Here is a 19,128-nt window from a genome sequence, read left to right as displayed (position 1 = left end):
CTAGTTTGCGTTTCCGAAAGAAAAGCACGTGGATAGAGTTTATTGCCAGACATACAAACCGAAGTTTGATTGTGGTGTCCGCGAGGTGAACGATTGTAAAGTGGGTATCTATATTAATTCTAAGGGTATAAAGAAACCGAAAATGCAAAACAAAAAAAAAATTGGAAAAAAAAATTACCATTAATTGATCAGACTACAAAAGTGATGGTGCGTTTTCGAATATCTGTGAAATCGGTCCATGAATTTTCTCAGCTTCCATTAATTTCAAATAATGATTTCCTTTCTTCTAGCAGACTTTGTGTCGAATATATCGTCCAGTACGTATTTCTATTGGAATCCGGAGTTAAGGCGGCCAAGAATTCGGAGCTATACATTGTGAAAAAAAAGTACCCGCTAATTGTAATTAAAACGCAAAATATTTAATTATTTATGAATATTTTTCTTTTCGCTTTCAAAATAATCTCAACACGTGATACACTTATGCAAACGATTTTTCCAGTCCTCGAAACACTTTTCATAAGAACATTTTGGGTCGACCTCGAATTTTTTTTTTTATCGGTTCGTTCAACTGAAAACGGGATCCATTCCGGTAATTGCTCTCTCCACTCTCTTTGAAGGCTTTCTTTCACTTGTAGGCTTATGTTTTTGATAAAACTGAATCACCGTAACCCTTTTCCAACACTCGCAACGTTTCCGCACACAAAATTTGGTTAGAAATATAGAATTTGATATAAATTCTTTGTTCGATATTTGTATACATTGCATAAATAGGATCGAGTCATGTCATTCACTTGGGAGTGGCCAGAAACGATTCTTTTACATATGGCTTAAGCAGCTCACGACTTTCGGTCCTAGACAATGTATCATCTGGGTAGCCAAAGAACATCCGTTTGAAGGCGAACTAAGTAAGAAAGCGAAATATCCCGTCCACTGGGAATGGCCCCCAATGGAAAATTACCAACAACCAAGCTCCTTACTTACAGCTGCAACCGAAATGCAGCTACGAAAAGATGCGGCGACAGACAGCAAGTTTCGAGACCGAAGCATACTCTTTTAGAACCCCCAAAGGTGATCTAGTGACTGATGTAGAACATGGTCGGACGAAAGCATGCCCAACGATTGGAATTTATCCACAAAAAKATAGAGCGCACAGTCAAATCTTCTATAAGATAATACAATCTTCTATAAGAATGTACAGCTGCTGGCGTATGCTGATGACATTGATGTAATTGGCTTTAACTCACGCGCCGCGAAGCAAATGGGTCGGGTGGTAAACGCATAATATCTCTTGACAAYAGGTGCTGCTTCGGACTAAGTGGACAATTGAAAAGTAAGGTCCTCTCTCGACGATGACATCATCTGATTAGTCGAAGTTCAATGGAACGATAAGCTGTATGAGATATACGACGACATTGACGTAGTTAAGCGAATTAAAAGACGCCGGCTATGCTGACTAGGTCACGTCGACCGAATAGATGAAAACACTCCAGCTCTGAAAGTATTAGACGCGGTAAGAGAAAGAGCTCCACTGATGTGTACCGACTTAAGCAGCTGCTGTAAACAAACTGTTTCATAGACCGCGCTAATATTTGATGTAGGAGTTTAGGACAGTTCTACAAACTACGCAAAATACATTTATCAGAGATATTCGCTTTTACGGGAGTCTTTTTACCAAACCATTACAGCAGCTTCAAGCACATTATCAAAAGGTGGCAAGTTTACCGAGGTTAGACTTTCATGTGGAAATCATCTCGAAAATACCCTGACATTGACGTCGTCGATATATCCATTTCCCTTTACATAATTTCTGATTTCTAACTGCATTTTTACAAATGCATTTTTGAATAGTTTTTGAGGGTGTATTGTTCTGAACCACGCGGCCACTTGGCCGAAAAACGGTCAGTAGCGCGCAAACGAACATGTTCGAAATATTAAGCTTTTTTGAGAATATCATAAATTTCTATAGCGCTATTTTGTCATGTTCCTGAATTTACCACTTCCGAATTGATATTTTGATATAAAAAGATATCTATCAGCACCTGAAATTATTTCTCCACCTTTGATTCTTAAAAACATATTATTTAAAAAGTACAAATAATCTCATTATCAATATATTTTTTTCAGGTGTGTACTAAAAACTATACTGGTGRCAATTCAGAAAGTGATCATCGCATCATGCTGCTTAAAAAAGGGATAAGTCTAAATTATCAACATCATTGGATTGTTGATAATATGCCAGTGACTTGGTGTTATCCGTTAGATAATGACAAACAATACTGTAGTACAGGATTCCCAATGGGTTGTTTTGTCCGGCCAGATAGCGATGAAGCCTGTCTTGTTAATCCAAATTATAATAGGCGAGGATTTTATTACATATTTAATCATGTAGATCTGCGAATTACGTACCACAGCGGACAACCAGAAGAAGGTGTTGGATTTCATGGAAATGGGGGCCGTATTATTTCCGTTAAAGTTATACCGCGTTCCATTAATCACATAAGCTCTTCAAAAATAGACTGTGATAATACTGATCCACTTGCTTTAAAAAGCAATTCGCCAATTCGAGGAGAGCACCTGTTAATTTCTTATACATATAGCGTCCAATTTAATATGGATAACTCAGTAAAATGGTCATCACGCTGGGATTACATTCTAGAATCAATGCCTCACACAAATATTCAATGGTTCTCCATCCTCAACTCTCTAATTATAGTACTATTTTTGTCAGGAATGGTGGCAATGATTATGCTACGAACATTACATAAAGATATTGCACGCTATAATCAAATGGATAGCGGAGAAGATGCCCAAGAAGAATTTGGTTGGAAATTAGTACATGGTGATGTATTTCGGCCGCCAAGGAAGGGCATGCTTTTGTCAATTTTTCTCGGATCCGGGGTGCAAGTAACTTGCATGACTTTAATTACGTTGGCATTTGCTTGCTTAGGATTTCTTTCTCCAGCAAATCGGGGAGCATTAATGACTTGCTCGATGGTTTTATTTGTTTCTCTTGGCACGCCGGCAGGATATGTATCATCGCGAATTTACAAAAGTTTTGGAGGAGTTAAATGGAAAAGCAATGTAATTCTTACTTCTGTTTTATGCCCTGGGTAAGAAGATTATTTTAAACATATTCATTATTTAATATTATTTATTTATTAGGATTGTATTTGGGCTTTTTTTCATAATGAATTTAGTCCTTTGGCACGAAGGTAGTTCAGGTGCAGTTCCATTCAGTACACTTGTTGCTTTGCTCGGTCTCTGGTTCGGAGTATCAGTGCCCTTGACTTTTGTCGGAGCTTACATGGGATTTCGGAAAAGGGTAAAGTTTAAATATTTTCTCTTGATAAATTGTTAATCCTTTTTTAGAGTTATGTTATTTTTTTGTAATAGTTTAATTATTGATTATTACAACAATAACTGTAACATGCTTATCAATCAATAATGATTATGTTCTGGTCATAAAAGGCTTTGAAAAATCAATAATCTTTAGAAACGTCTAAGGCCCTTAACATTTATAAATAAATCATCAGTATGATGAACTGACTCGATTTATCTATGTATGTCTCTCTGTGAATACGCTTGTCCCAAAGATTAGATATATTAATCAGAGTTTATACATACGTCCTTTTCTTCTCAGGAAACCTTTCATTTCTCGAAACCGCCGATATCGGACCACTAAAGAATTCAGGTACCACACGAACTGAACGATCGGAACCAATGCGTGCTCAGTAAAGTGAGCTCTGAAGAAATTGTTCAGATCAGATCACTATAGTATGTAGCAAGTGATGCAAACAGAACGATCAGAACCCAGAACTCGTAAGAAAATGTATTTATTTAAAAAGATAATTATACGAAAAATCGCATGGGTTCTTGTCCAAGACAAAAGCGCAATCTCCGAAGAAATCGTTTAAATCGAGACACTATAGCAGATAGCTGTCGCACAAATTGATGAAAGTTCTTGTAATGAATATTTTGTATTTGTGAAGGGCGTTTTAGCTTCGTTGAAACCGACCTTTTTCTAGTTTTTTAGTAAGTTCTTCTTTAAAGGCGTAGACAACGTTTACCCGAAAAGCATATCGATTTAAATTTTTAAAAATGGCATATCGATTCCAACACCAAGAAACTAAGTGGTTTAAGTCTGTTTGTAACTGGCTTTCACAATTTAAAATATATGATTTAAAAAGTTTTACATCGTCATCATACTTATAATAAAATTCCTAAATATTTAATAACAGATGATATATCATTATTGGACCGAGAGGACATTCGTTGAATTAGAAAAAGTATCGTTATATATAACTTGTTGAGTTGTTGAGACATTACTAAGATAAGAAGCAAAACATTTTAGAGAAATTTATTGAAAACCCAAAAAATTCATATTTTTAAATTGAATGTCTAATTTAAAATCTGTGTATATCATATTAGTATGCTTATTCTCCCTAAAGCCCCTTGATACATGTGTTACAAACTCTAGCAAATTAGTTGCTGTAGATTTCCTTGCTGTGCTGAGAACAAAAACTTGGTAGAGAAATCCAGAAGATTATTTCGTCTATTATAATTTCTTCAAAAATATTAGGTTTTGTTGACAACTTTGCTATTCCCCTAGAGTTTTCAATGAATGTCCTGAATCCACTCTTACGCAAAGGAATTAGATATTTATAAGTTTTTTCATATCGATGGAAATATCCCTTTGTTAATGGTTGGTATTCATAAATTTTTGACAAATATTTTAAGGAAGCATGGGGTAATCATATCTGGGCCTTAATTAAGTGGTTGTTTTAAAAAATTTAACTGATATGACGACCATCTCGGAAATAGCAGGTGCAATAATTACCGAAATCGGACATAACTAATGCTGATACGAAACATTTTAAGGAGAGTTTAATGAGTAATTAGAGTTAAAGAATTCATCAAACATATTTTATTAAAAATTGTGTGATTGTCTCCGATCCCAGTAGGCTTATATTTCATAACGGACGGAAAATTAGAAATCTTGCGTTTGGTTATAATCTTATTTATGCTTTGTTTTTTAATTAATATAACATATTTTGTAAAGTTCAGCAAATTTTTAAACAATTTAGAATATTTTGAATGGTCAACAACTAAACCAGTTTTTTTTATTTTAGTTTAAAAGTACGAGATTTTTTTTTTTTAATTACATAACCTTCACCCAAACTACAAATTAGAACTTATTCTTTGAGTAACACCACATTTCGAAACATACCTCTAACATTTTGATAATAAATACTTCGATCTTAAAATACGATACGGATGTTAGTATCGTTCGTGTATTTGACGATATAAAATTCATTATGTCATCAACTGTAGTATTCGTAGCAAATCTTAAAATGAAAATTGACTTTTTCGTCGCATTACAAGTAAATTTTTAGTAACAGACTTAGGGTTATTCAGAGGCGGGTCCTTAGAAGATTTTCATAATAAAAATAAAGAGAACAATGATAAACATATTTATAAGAAATAAAAGCAGTAAGATAATAACTGATACCAGATCACAACCAATGCAGCGGGCAGTTTGAGATGCACTGTGATACATGAAAAATAATAAAAGGTCCTATACGATGTGCATGATTGCGGACGCAATTTTGACCTAAAAAAATATCTCAAAAAGGTTATTATTTTTTTAGTTTGACAAAATGGCGGCGGTTTAAACAAGAAGTATCGAATTTGGCACTTTTTCCACCGTTTTTYGTAGAAAAAATTAAGAAAATTTTATATACAAAAGAAACTTCCATAGCGAGATAGAGAATGATGTTAAAAATGTTTTTTTTTTTTTCAAATTGAAACACGACATCTTCAAAACTCTTCCTTTCAGGGTGGAAACCGTTTTGAAATACACCAATCTGAGGAAAATTTTATTAAATTTAGTCTTAAGTACTTCGTTCCCCACTCTGTTCTCTTTCTAGAAGAAATGCTGTAGCGACCGTAATAATTTGAATTTCGGTTTCAATGTTTATTACAGTGTATAGTATTTATTTCTTAAATATGGATTGAGTAGTTACGGACCTTTTGTAAATTATTTACTACATTTTTTTAACCATGTAGAGTAATTTTTTTCATGCAGAAACATTGAAGCATAAGCCGTTAACAGAGCTTTTCCCGGAACGTCTTAAAAAAAACAATGCGGTGTTGACCATAACTAGGACGAAAATATTATAAACCAAAATCTTCCCATTATCGTTCTCTGATAATTTTTTTAATTTAAAAATTTTTGACGGCCATTTGAACTGAGAACTGCTATTTTCCACTAAAAACGTCCGTAATTTTGTGGATGGAAAACACTTTTAATGTAAAAAACAATTATTAAACGAGGGCAATTATTAATCGGTCAAGCAGTTCTGAAATGACAGTGGGGGCGGACTTTGAAAARCTAGTTTTGAGAAAAACGCAAATAAAATTTATAAACTAGAAAAGTGACCAAAAATAAAATTACCCTACATTGTCAAAAGTATGCTATTGTATAATGCACAAAAGATCCGAATAAAATTACTCAATCCATATTTAAGAAATAAATTCGCCAAAAAAGTAATATTTTTTTTATCACGGAAACCTTGGTAAACCTTGCTTTGAGCGAAGAGTTTCCTGGACCTCTAACGATTTACCTGGAGCCAGAAGAACTTTGCGACTGCACAGCTGCTACAACTCCGACCAGCGCTTTCTGATTGGGTTTGAGGCCCAATAGTTCAGTAATCCTGAAATCAAAGTGTTCAAGGTGTCCAGAGTGTCTAGGCTCACAATCGTAGCTAGTGAACATAACAGCTATCAGGACACACGATATTCAGTGTCATTGTTAGTGTGGTTCGTGGTGCACCACAAAGACTGATGAGAACAGCCCGTTGAACACTCGTTCCAACCAAGCAAAAATACCTTAGCCTAACATTATAGGCGTAACTATGGTTTTGGTGAGAGTCCGCACCCTTTGTCAATGTCTTCCCTGCAGCCGTAACTTCAAATGATGCCTGTAAATAATAATAAATTGTGTCTGTGACTATGATAATAAGGTCCTCCTTAGTTAATTCGTACAAGATATTCAGAAAATTTCCCTAAACCATAAGAGCTATATGGTCTGCATAGACACGGCAGCCGACTTTCCCAACTCCACTGCGATCGTTCGAGAAGTTTGAAAATGATGAGGTGCTTAAAGGGTGCTTAAGGGTCAATTCAATGTTTCAATGACAGTTTCCGACTAAACGTGGTTGAATGTCCATTGATATCGAGGAAGGTTTCCACTGCCAACTCTTTGGTACTTATAGTCCTTTCGAGTCAGGAAGCGCAGTCAGTCTCAGGTACTCCAAGAGGTAGGAGAAATATTACTCAAGAAGCGAGTATCTAGGAGGAAGTTAATAGTGTTATGACTTGTTATGATTTCCAGACCAGCCTTGTACAAAGCCCATTCGCTAGTTGTCCCATTTAGAGGGCTTTGTTGAAAATACGTCTGCATGAGAATTCCAGTATCCAATAGAAGCGTTTCCCTCTGCCGCTTGGTAATGTAATTGAACAAGAGCTCTCTAGTGAAGCATGCTGAAGACTTCGGCGTTGTTATCCATCGAGTCGGTAGAGAGCAAGGATTACTTCCCCGGTTCGCCTGGAAATGCCAGTCGGAGCTTTCTGTAGAATAAGTTCGAATTCGTTTTTTTGATGTCCCTATAGTTTGTCCGATACGGACGTGCCAGTCTAAACTAAATGCTACATTCCTGTGATCAGAGATTTGGTGGTTCTCTAGAACCCTCCAGTCTAAAATCTGAGGTCCCATCGCGTTTAAAGTTAGGGTGAGGTCGAGGACCTCCAATATATTCAATAACGACTTCGAAAAGTGACTCAACTCTCCAATGACAACTTCATTCTCCAAGCCGTAGTTTAACACCCTGCTACTTAGCGTCCCGTTCCGCAGCCGCAGCCACTTTTTTCCACAATTAAAGTTTTTAAAGAATTGTAACGATTGGTTCAATAATTTTTTTTTTAATCGACTCAGTCCTATTACTTTCCGGACAATCCCTATACCTTCTCCTTTTTGGATTCAGTAATTTGATTCGAACTTTGTAGGATAGTATTTTCATGCAGAAATAGTGAAGCGTAGCCGGTAACAGAGCTTTTCCCGGAACGTCTTGTAAAAAAAAAACAATGCGGTATTCACCATAACTAGGCTGGTAATTATCCGAAAATAAAAACCAAGAAAAATTAGTCAAATTATAATCAAATCTTACCCCATCGTTTTCTCATATATATGTATATATATACATATATGTATATATAATATTTTTCATTTTTATGTTAGGCGAGCATCTAAAGTGAAAACTGCCATTTTCCACTAAGAAATTCCGTCATTTTGTGGGTGGGAAGCACCCTTAATGTAAAAAACACATTTGAAAAACTATAAAGGGAGGTATTTTATACTCGTATGCCAAAAATGTGCTCAATAAATTACAAAAAGTCCGAATAAAATTAATTAACCCATATTTAAGAAATAAATCTTAAAGAGTAATTTTTTACCATGAAAACCTTACCCCTCCTTAGTAAGAAAAAAAGATTTGGGCATATGCCAAATGAAAATGTCTTTTCAAAAATAAAAGTTTTGCATACAAGAACTTGCTTTAATTAGTCAGTTTTTAATGCAGCTACAGTCCAGAGGGTTCTATCCTATAGTACATTCATAACAATAAGTTTGGAGATAGTAGCCATTCATTTGACGATAATATGTATAAAATTTTGTGAAGATAACTCGTCAAATTAAAAATGGTGAATTTGATTTTGAGTGCCCAGTTTGGATAATAGCTAGTAAAAGTAGTTTCACTTGAAAATTTTATTCAAATTTTGGAAAATTAAAAGAACTTTATTTTGATCGGGAATTTTTTTTTATATTCCGATATTAGCGGAAAAACTGAGGGACTAGTTCGCAAGACAGACAAATGGACATTGCTAAATCCTCTGTTACGCTGTATATAGTATGTACTTATATACTTAAAAAGGTCTTCTTTCTCAGTGTTACATTTTTGTTGCAAACTTACACCACTTTTCTGCACAATTTACAAATTCAACACCTTGATAATTAGCCAAGATTGTMAATTTATCAAAATCATAACAGGATTCTGTGACCCTTTTCTTGATCAATTGTCAATATGTATGGTTTTTACAAATAGAGCATATGCGACAGCTTGCCGAAGTTTACAATATCATAATCGAAATTCGAACATTTCACACGAAATTCTTGATACGAATTTTCCGTTACAAATCGAATGGACAATAAACTGTAATTAACCAGACAGCAAACTTCGTAGTTAGCAGAATGTTCGAGTGACGAAAGTTTTGTAAATGATCTACTAAATAATGGTTGAATATTCAGAGGTCACAGTGTTGGTGTTGACATGTAAAGGTAATTGGGATATAAGTAGATATTTTAAACTCTCATAATGGGTAATAAAGTGTTAAGATGTTGGAAAAAGATATAGTATTTCACAATCCAGAAACCAAACTTAAAAGGGAAGGGAGGTAGACGATTCATAGAGAAATCCGTTACACTACAAAATTTTTTTATAAATAACCAAAAATACAGGTTAATTTTGAAAAATTGTCTATTTACTACTATTTTTTTTAACTCACTTCATTATTATTGAGTTTTTAATGAGCTCAATTTCAAACTTTGAAGGCATATATTTCTTTAGAAGCTAACTTTGAAAAACGGAAAAATTAAATTTTTTTTGGCTCAGTCTATGTGTATCAAAAACCCTGAGTTGGTCCAATACCCATTGTTGTAAAGTGTAATAGTTTTTATATGAAATTAATAACACTGAACTAATACAAAATCTTTTTAATTTCAAATATAAGTTAATATTTTTCTATTCTTTTAGGCTTTGGAGCATCCGGTTCGAACAAATCAGATTCCACGTCAGATTCCAGATCAATCGATTTATACACAACCAATTCCGGGAATTATCATGGGAGGAGTTTTACCTTTTGGATGTATATTTATACAGTTATTTTTCATCCTTAGCTCAATTTGGTCCAGTCAAATGTATTATATGTTCGGTTTTTTATTTCTTGTTTTCCTAATATTGGTTATAACATGTTCAGAAACTACAGTTTTACTATGTTATTTTCATCTTTGTGCAGAGGATTATCACTGGTGGTGGCGATCTTTTTTAACCTCCGGATTTACTGCCGCCTATCTTTTCTTCTACTGTTGTCATTACTTTTTAACTAAACTGTCTATTAAAGATGGTGCGTCAATGTTCTTGTACTTTGGATATACTTGTATTATGGTGTTCCTTTTCTTCTTACTTACAGGAACGTTAGGTTTTATGGCGTGTTTTTTTTTTATMCGCAAGATTTATAGCGTTGTAAAAGTTGATTAATTTTGCCTCAATTTTATGTCAGATAAAAAAAAATTAACAAGAATTTTAGGAACTATTATTTTATAATAAATTAAGTTGTAATCAAGACATGTAATAAATTTTAATGAATTGATATAGCAAATAAAAAGTAGAATAAAAACATGAACACAATTAAGGTAACAATCGATAACAATTGTGACTCTACAAAGTAATTTTTTACCGGTATTTTTTTTTCAAAAATTTCTAAATTTTTTTAAGGATCTAGTAGAAAGAGTCATTTCAACTATAATAAAGAAACTCGCTCAATGTAAATATTTTTGGCATTCCCACCCAACCTTTGGAGTAGGTTTTAAGTAGGTTAAAAATTTTATCGATGGATGTGCATAATCATATTTAGGCGAAAAGCCACACCAACTAAATTCCGTAAGCAATAATATTAACCTAACATTTCTGTTAACTATGCTAAAATGAGCGAATTCAGACAAAAACCACGCTTGCTTCCCATATAACACACACGAAGTTGTGCTAGGTGATTTCTATGAAGCATCCCAGCAGGAACTGCTTGGAGAGGAGTGCATTATGCTTTTTAACTGGGAGCATAAGCGTCTCGCTACGAAGGTGTTCTAGGGGAGGCATCCCGTCGTGGTCCGGAGTGCAGTATTCTGGCAGGTCTGAAGTTTCCTCATCTGCGTTCCAATGCATCTAGGCGACCTTACTGGTGCTGCGTAGTTAAGAACCGGCCGACCGATTGCCTTGTAAGTTGCCAACAACATTTCTTTGTCTTTTCCCCATGTGCTGCCGGCTAACGACTTGAGGATCGTGTTGCGGCTCTGTACTTTGACAATAATCGCGGTCATATGGGGAAAGAAGGAGCATAGACTATCGAAGGTTACACCTAAAATCTTAGGGTTATTAACAGTGGGAATTTTGACGCCATCGACTGCATTAAGTTCAAGTCTATACTCCTTCGTCCAGTTCTTAAATATGGTCGCTGTGGAATTGGTGGTGGAAAGTGTGAGATTCCGTGCAGTGAGGAAACGAGAAATGTCGGAGAGGTAGTTGTTTACCTTCGAAAACATGCCATCGAATCCATCGCCCGACGTCATTATCGTGCAATCATCTGCGTACGTGGTCGAATAGTACGGATGATTGACGACCGCTCAAGTAGTTCATGGTCCACTTTTTCAGTCCTAAAGGAAGCGTAGTTTTCTCAATGTACTGTAGTAGCGTTATGTGGTTGACTGTGTCTGAAGCTTTTAACAAGTCCAACGCTACGAGGATCGTTCTCTCAAAGGGTGGTTTCTTTGTGAGGCATCGAACTATCTGAGCGTTTATGACGCGAAGTGCTTTGGTGGTGCTGGGGACTTTTCGGAATCCRTGCTCCGGAGTAGCAAGGCCTAAAGTGTCTTGACTACTCGGGAAAAGAGAGTTATCGGAAGATAAGGTTACCCTTTGTTGGAGCGTTTCCCAAGTTTCATTAGTGGGATCACTGTTCCGATTTTCCACACATCGGGTATTTGAAGAGTGGTCAGCGACAGGTTGAGGACCCTGGAGAGATATCTAACTCCCGTCGAGCCTAGATGCTTTAGCATAAGTATGTTAATTCCATTAGGGCCAATAGATTTGGAGCATTTTGCTTTGTTGATGACACCCTGCACCTCCTCATTAGTGAAAGTAAGTGAGTGGCGCGCAATCGTTTGACATTTTGCGCAACCGTCGGTTAACATATCGTTTGGGGTGCAGTGCAAACTGACGTCTAAAATAGCTCGCGCTCTTCTTCGGGTCCGAAAAGACATGAGCATTGAATTGAACTTCCACTCGGTCGTCATATCTCGTCGGATTATACAAATCTTTGACAGTAGCCCAAAGCTTATTCACACCGGTGGAGAGGTTACAGGACTTCAGGTGCTCTACTCATTTCGTCTGCTTATGGTGGTTTACCATACGCCAAATCTCCAAATTGAGATCTCTTATTTGGGGATCCCCCGGATCGGCATGGCGTAATTCATCGCGCTCGTTAGCTAAAACGGCTGCTTCGGCTGAGAAATTGGGGCGGATTTCCGCTATTATTCCAACCAGGATAAAGCGAGCGGTAGATGCTGCAATCACCTTGCATAATTGACGCTCGCCAAGCATAAGTCCGTAGGAATACGTAGAGCGTTGAAGGCGCTCTCGGTAAATTCTGTGAGGCCGACCCAATTAGATTTGTTAAAGTTAATGGAGGTACGGTTGTCCACAGAAACGAAATCAGGAGGCTGCTCAATCGAGATAATTATAGGCAGATGGTCTAATGCGAGAGTTAGCATAGGTCGTTAGATTATACTATTTATCAGACACCACATATTACTAATTGTAATATCGGGCGAGCTACTACAAGTGCCCATAACTCTGGTGGGGGCTCGTCATTCATTGTGCACAATGTCGAATCGTAAATCTGTTCCGCCAGCTCCATCACCCTACGATCATTTGAGGGGCAAGAATGCCAAAGATCGTGGTGTGCGTTAAAGTCGCCTAGTACCAAACGTGCAGACGATACTGCACGTTGTTGTGCAATATGAAGGCTAGGCCACAACCATTATCTCGCTCAGCTCAGAAGATCTGAGCGGCTGTTCAGCTTGGTTTCTTGGACCGCAGTTATCGATACGCGCTCCCGATTCATGAGTGCAACTATCTCCTAGAACTTGCTCTGGAGTCTGTTGCAGTTACAGACATGTCAGAGTGGGAGCTATATTGATTGTTTGAGCTCCTGGGGACTGTGTAGGTCCCCTGTTGGCCACTCGGGTTGAGTGGCGGCGCAGTGCAGGCAACATGAGGCCACGTGACGCGTGGTCTACTCCCTGTGAGTCTTAAGGCCTGAGCAGGTCTGCGGAGAAAGTCCGTTCCTGATTCTTGATTATTTTCTTTGGCACAAAGATTTCCGAACTTTATGCTGACTTTATTCCGCATAAGCACTTTTCTTTAATGAAAAAATCAGTGAAATTGTGGAAAAAGTGTACAAGTTTTCTCAAGAAATTTCTGGCTTAGCGGTTAATGTGAAACTATACAAGTTGCGTTCCATACTAAACCGGATTTAAAAAAAAAACAGAACAAATGGTTTTTCTCGACAAAATCAATTTATTTTATTCAAAATAGTCTCCTGCTTCCATATTGCTTTTTGCACGGTCCAAAAGCATGTCGAACGAGTGTTTTAGGCTCAGTGAATAAAGGCCTAACGAACTAACGCCTAAAAAAAAAAAAGAAATAATGCCTAAAAATTGCATATAGGAATTAGGCGGTTGTTCATAATGAAAGAATGCCTAACATTTTAGGAATTTCTTCATTAAAATTGTGATTCTTCATAATGAAAGAAAGCCTAACAATCAAAAATAAAGAAACGCCTAATTAGGTATTTATTAATTTTTGATTGTTAGGCTTTCTTTCATTAATGTTATTCGATTTTTCATTTACTAAAAGTGTGATTTTTAATGCTATTATGCGTGAATTAGTTGAAGACTAACGGTTGTACTTACGGTTRGACAAATGTTTTAGCATTTTGTTATTAGTTGTCATTCGGTAAACCTCTATCAGTCATTCATAAGTGTTGGACATTGAAATTTTTATTATAATTAAAAATGGATTACGAAATAATTTCTGGCAAGAGGATTAATTCAAAATTGCTTTATGTAATATCAGATGCAAAGAGGTTTACAATTATTAGTAGCAAAGACATTTGTGAAATCTCAGAAATATGCGCAAGAAGTAGTAGAGGCATTTCAGTTGGAATCCATTTATACGAACTTTGGTTTAACGAAACATGGAGATCCGAAACATTAATTTTTTATTGCTTCAAAGAAAATTATGCTAAAAATTGAAGAAAATATTCTTCCTATGAATAGGACATATATAGTAGATGGAACATTTTCAGTTGTTCCAAATGGATGTTTTAAGCAGCTTTTAATAATTCATATTGAATACTTCGGAAAGGTATAAAATAAAAAATGTGATATTATAGATATTTTACATTATAAAATCCTATCGTTATTTGTATTCTTCTTTTCAGATATTTCCATTTTCATACATTAATGAAAATGTATTTGAATKAAGCGCCAAAAGTTTTCTAACTGATTTCGAAGTCAGTCTTCAAATGGCAATAGAAAATAAACTCACCGTTGGTGAAATCTATGGTCGTTGGTTTCCTTATTCCCAAGCAATAAGGAGAAATATTTCATATAAGTGGAAACAATTGGCTTCTTCAATAAGAAACAATCAAAATGMCTCTACGATATACCACAAAATCCTTTCTCTACCTCTGTTACCAGCTACACAAATAAATGCGTTTTTTGGAAACATAAAAGAAGAATTGGTGAATACAAATATGCAAGAATTATTTACACCATTCATGATTTATTATGAAAAGCAATGGTTGCGAAAGGTAAGTTCCCTTTTACAAAATGTTAAAATGAAGGTATTAGTTTTGCCTTTTACAAAATGCATACACCACCTTGTAAACATTCTGTAAAAGGGAAAATTATAAGATTTCAAAATCATAAAATCAATTTGTTGTTGTTTTTTTTTTTCAAGGTGACACCCGAAGTATTTTCGGTTTTCTTAAAAAGAACACGGACTACATCAGCTAACGGCGTTATTGGCCGCATCATTCAAAAAAATGGAAATTTTTTCAAATTTGTTAAAGCTCTTATTAATGAAGAGTTTAATAAGAGTAGAGATTTTGATCTTCTTATATACAGTGGTGGATCCCATGGTACTTCAAAACAAAAAAAAAGAAGACCGTATATGAGCAAAAATCAAGTCAGATAGAAGAAGCCAGTCATGCACTCTTGCACTCAGGGAAAAATTATGCCCAAAGAATTTTTGCAAAGAGTGGTTTTCAAAAAAACTAAAATTTGTGTTGACCTAGAACCAGATGAAGACATATTTGAAGCAAATGGTCTTCCTTATGACAGTAATAAAGAGGATGATAATGATAGCGCGGATAAAAATGATGATGGCGACGAAACTGTTGTAGCAAACATAGCAAGCAATTATTTCGGCGAAAGTAATGGCACGATGTGCATAGTGTGTTTGGTTTCAAAGCCAAATATATTATATTTGCCATGTCGGCATTTAAAAATTTGCTCGAACTGTCATAATGAACTAAAAATTAGCGCAGCTGAAAAGTTTTTGAAATGTCCCCTATGTAGAGCTATAGTTGTTGAAAATTTAACATAACCTATAGTTCAATATAMTTTAAAAATACATTTTTTTCTTTTCAAAATATATTTTCTTAAAGTTCTAAGCATTTTAATTCGAATTGTTAGGTCTTCTTTCGTTAGGGGTTATTACGTAATGAAAGAAACTATAACAATTTAGGTTTTCCTTCATTTTTTAAATTAGGCTTTCCTTCATTTTTAAAGTTAGACGTTCTTTCACTTTCTTGTTAGGCGTTCTTGTTTAGGCATTATTTCATTTTTAAAAATTAGGCGTTAGTTCGTTAGGCCTTTATTCACTGAGCCAGTGTTTTAGCTTGTTGGCCAGTGTGGCTGCCAATATGCCGGTTYAAGCCTTTTGAATAGCCTCTACGTCTGCATAACGCTTTCCTTTCATGGCAAATACATTTTTCCGAAAAGGAAGAAGTCGCACTCTACCATATCTGGTGAATATGGTAAGAGCCATTTCTTTTCTGTCTTCACGACCACTTTGAAAACGTTAAACCACTCGTGCACTCTGCTACAGGATAGGTAAACATCGCCATAAACTTATTTCATCAATTGAAACGTTTCGGTAAAAGTTTTACCAATTTTAAAACAACATTTAATGTTGTCTCTTTATTCGAAGCACTTTTTCGCACCGATAACACAAACATACTGGCACTTAAAACGCAATAGCTTTACCTCCAATGCATGAAATATCATGGAATTCTCACTGGACAATCGGTAAAGATAGCACATTATAACGCACCAGTTAACATATAAATGGCGCCATTAAGGTGCGCTAGATTGAAAAGTTCCTGTTTACTTTGGAAAGCACCTTCTACTTAAACCTTGATTTAAACCTCGTAGACCTAATGTAATAAAGTCCCAATTTACAAAAATACAGTTATAAAACTAATATAATTTATGACATATAATATAAATAAAATAAAGTAAAACTTTTTCTATAATCCATTTTACCGAACAATCAATGTTGAATTATATTGCAATATTTTTCAAATCAAGTTTTGCCTATACCTGAAGGTATTTGGCGGGATTTTATTCTGAAAAGTTTAGAAAGAATGAAATATTCGATTACACCCGAAATTAGCTCTTCTTAACTTAGAGTGACACCGAACAACTTACAAGAATCATAGCCAAGAAAACACTTTAGGGTGTGAAGCGTCAACCTGAGGGTCGAAATCCCAGCAATTTTATATATACATTACTCCTATACTGACAGTGGGAGGCATTGACCTGATTCAAGCCGTTTTTAATATACAGACATACCACTGTCAGAGAAGTACTATCCCTAAATTTGAATTATATATCCCTCACATTTTCAATCAAAAGTCAACTATAGGAACTGGCATCCAAATATTCGGTAATAAGGGCTTGAACAGTTTTTGTTGGATTTGAACAATTTTTCATCATAAGGTGGCATACACTAAATGCATTATTCGTGCAAAGTTTAACCCCGTTATATTTATTGCTTCTTGGTTTGTGTATTGAAAAGTAACAGAATAAAGTGGAATTTAAAACTGTGCTATAGAAATATGAAAAAATACCGCATACAAAATTTTGTCGAAATCGGTCAGTCGAGTCCCGAGATATGGGATTCTAAAAAAAAGTAGGCGGCGCCGTCCAATTTTATCCCGGCCCCTATAAAGCCTTGTTATACTATCCCGACGGCAATTTTTTAGTTCTCTGGTGCATTTAGTTATTTATTTATTTATTGTGCTTTTAGTACTTTTGAAAACTACCGTTATATGGGAAGTGAAGTTCATTTTCACACTATTTTTTAGGAGTTCTTGTTATATACATCCTGAACAAATTTGGTTTTATAGCTTTAGTGGTTTAGGAGATATACTATATACATTAAACTTATAATAACGCCCACTTTTTCAAAATTTTCTTTCCACAGGTGCCCCATTCTACTTCGAACCTCTGTACCAAAATACAATATTATATCTTAATTTAGTTCTTAGTTATGGCTATATTATAGGTTTTCGATTACCGGTTGTTGGTTTTCCTAGTCTAAAGCCACAGTGGCACGGTTTAATCCTTGCTTTTGTTGTTGTAGCGGCAGAATCCTGCCGAGTTGACAGTCCTTAGCCGTATAACAATCCGGGTCCGTTCCGGTTTCGTAGACCCGACTGTCGTGGGACCGGTCGGTTTAATCCTTCACACAATACGGTTCCCACGGTAGTTGGCGCAGATTATGCGGCCTCCCTTTTTGTGGGTTAGGCAGAGCATACTTAAATTTCAATCGTTGGGCATTCTTTCGTCCGATCATATTTTACAAAGAAGTTGATGCATTCTCTTTATCAGTCCTTTGCCGAAGTGTTTGAATAGTATAGCCGGCAATTTGTTGGTCCCCGCCGCTTAGTTGTTCATAAGACAGGTAATTGCTATTCAAACTTCTTCATGGTCGTGAATGGATCGAACTGGAGAAGTGTTCCCTTCATAATTTAGTATGCTCTGGGCATCAGTCACTAGATCACCTCTGGGGGTTCTAAAAGAGTAATCTCCAGGTCCAGCAATTAAATCCGGCAAAGGTGTTCAACTACATATTAAACCATTTAATTAAATATTTATTTATTTGTATGCATATATTTTAATTTTTAGAAACATTTGATAAGTTAAATCGCGGTAATTGCAAGAACACTGCAAAAACAGAGATGGTAAGCTTTGCGAACCTTAAAGTACGTGGTATCACTTCAATAGCCCTATTTTCTTACGGCTTCACATACAAATCTGCTGTAACACCGTAAAGGTCAAAGTAAATGGGTGTATTCGAGCTTCGTCAACTCCGTTATATACATATTTTATACTATCTTGTCAAGCAAAAAGGAGATGGGAAGAAGTGAAAAAAATATTTCACTGATCCTTTCATATGGGCAATATTAGACGAGTGTGGGAGCTGGTTTGCATTACTCAATTGGAAATCCAACAAGGACATTTGCTTTGTATTTCCGTCTTGGCTCTTGAGATGTCGTCTATAAAGCAGCCAACTATTTATTACTACTGTGTTAAGGCACCACTACACGATTCATATACCATTTTAGCGGTGTTTGATTTTATATAGTTTTGACAACATATCAGCCAGGTCTACGCCTCCCTTCTGCTTGTTATGGCATTCAACTATAGCCGGTCTAGATATGTTTGAGTACTTTTTTCTTTTCGGCACCAGCGTTTGCACTCAGAACCGGATTTTTGCTTATGTAGTTCGAAATGAGTTGAACGCTCTTGTTGTCAAACCAGCACCAAGCAACTAAATTATGTCTATTTATAATTTTTGTGCTTTGGAACATTGGAAACCAATTACAATATAATGTCTGATGAAATTCCCAGTCCAAGAGAGGGTCAAGGTCATTATCCTATATAAAGAGCAAAGTTGTATATGATTCAACTTCAYCATTTTCATCTCTATTACGTCCAATTAAATTTATTTCCAGGTTTTCTCCTCACTTTTTTAAGAAATCTATTGATTCCCCAATGACTGCCTCAAAAAAATAAACTCCTATTTACTTTTTTGCTCTACTACAGAAAACAATTAAAGATACTATGGACACTTGTTACTTATAAGCAACATTGTGTTTACGACACTA

At 35.7% G+C, this 19,128-nt stretch overlaps 1 protein-coding gene and 1 pseudogene across 1 annotated transcript in view; one reads left to right on the top strand and one right to left on the bottom strand.

Moving 5' to 3' along the window:
* Nucleotides 1–10,524, top strand: part of LOC108975316 (transmembrane 9 superfamily member 2) — a 58,251-nt gene extending 47,727 nt beyond the window's left edge. Inside the window, exons 3-5 of the mRNA XM_018943702.1 lie at nucleotides 2,125–3,110; nucleotides 3,163–3,322; nucleotides 9,867–10,524. Coding sequence (XP_018799247.1) covers nucleotides 2,125–3,110; nucleotides 3,163–3,322; nucleotides 9,867–10,370 — 1,650 coding nt within the window. The 3' untranslated portion in view covers nucleotides 10,371–10,524. The remainder of the gene's footprint in view (nucleotides 1–2,124; nucleotides 3,111–3,162; nucleotides 3,323–9,866) is intronic.
* Nucleotides 10,525–11,990: 1,466 nt separating this feature from the next.
* Nucleotides 11,991–13,619, bottom strand: LOC108975312 (annotated as a pseudogene).
* Between the last annotated feature and the right edge of the window lie 5,509 nt (nucleotides 13,620–19,128).

This window comes from Bactrocera latifrons, unplaced genomic scaffold (assembly GCF_001853355.1).
Source record: "Bactrocera latifrons isolate USDA-ARS-PBARC rearing strain unplaced genomic scaffold, ASM185335v1 scaffold_635, whole genome shotgun sequence".
Taxonomy (NCBI): domain Eukaryota; kingdom Metazoa; phylum Arthropoda; class Insecta; order Diptera; family Tephritidae; genus Bactrocera; species Bactrocera latifrons.
The sequence above is the reverse complement of the archived record's forward strand: the minus strand, read 5'-3'. Positions and strand labels throughout refer to the sequence as shown.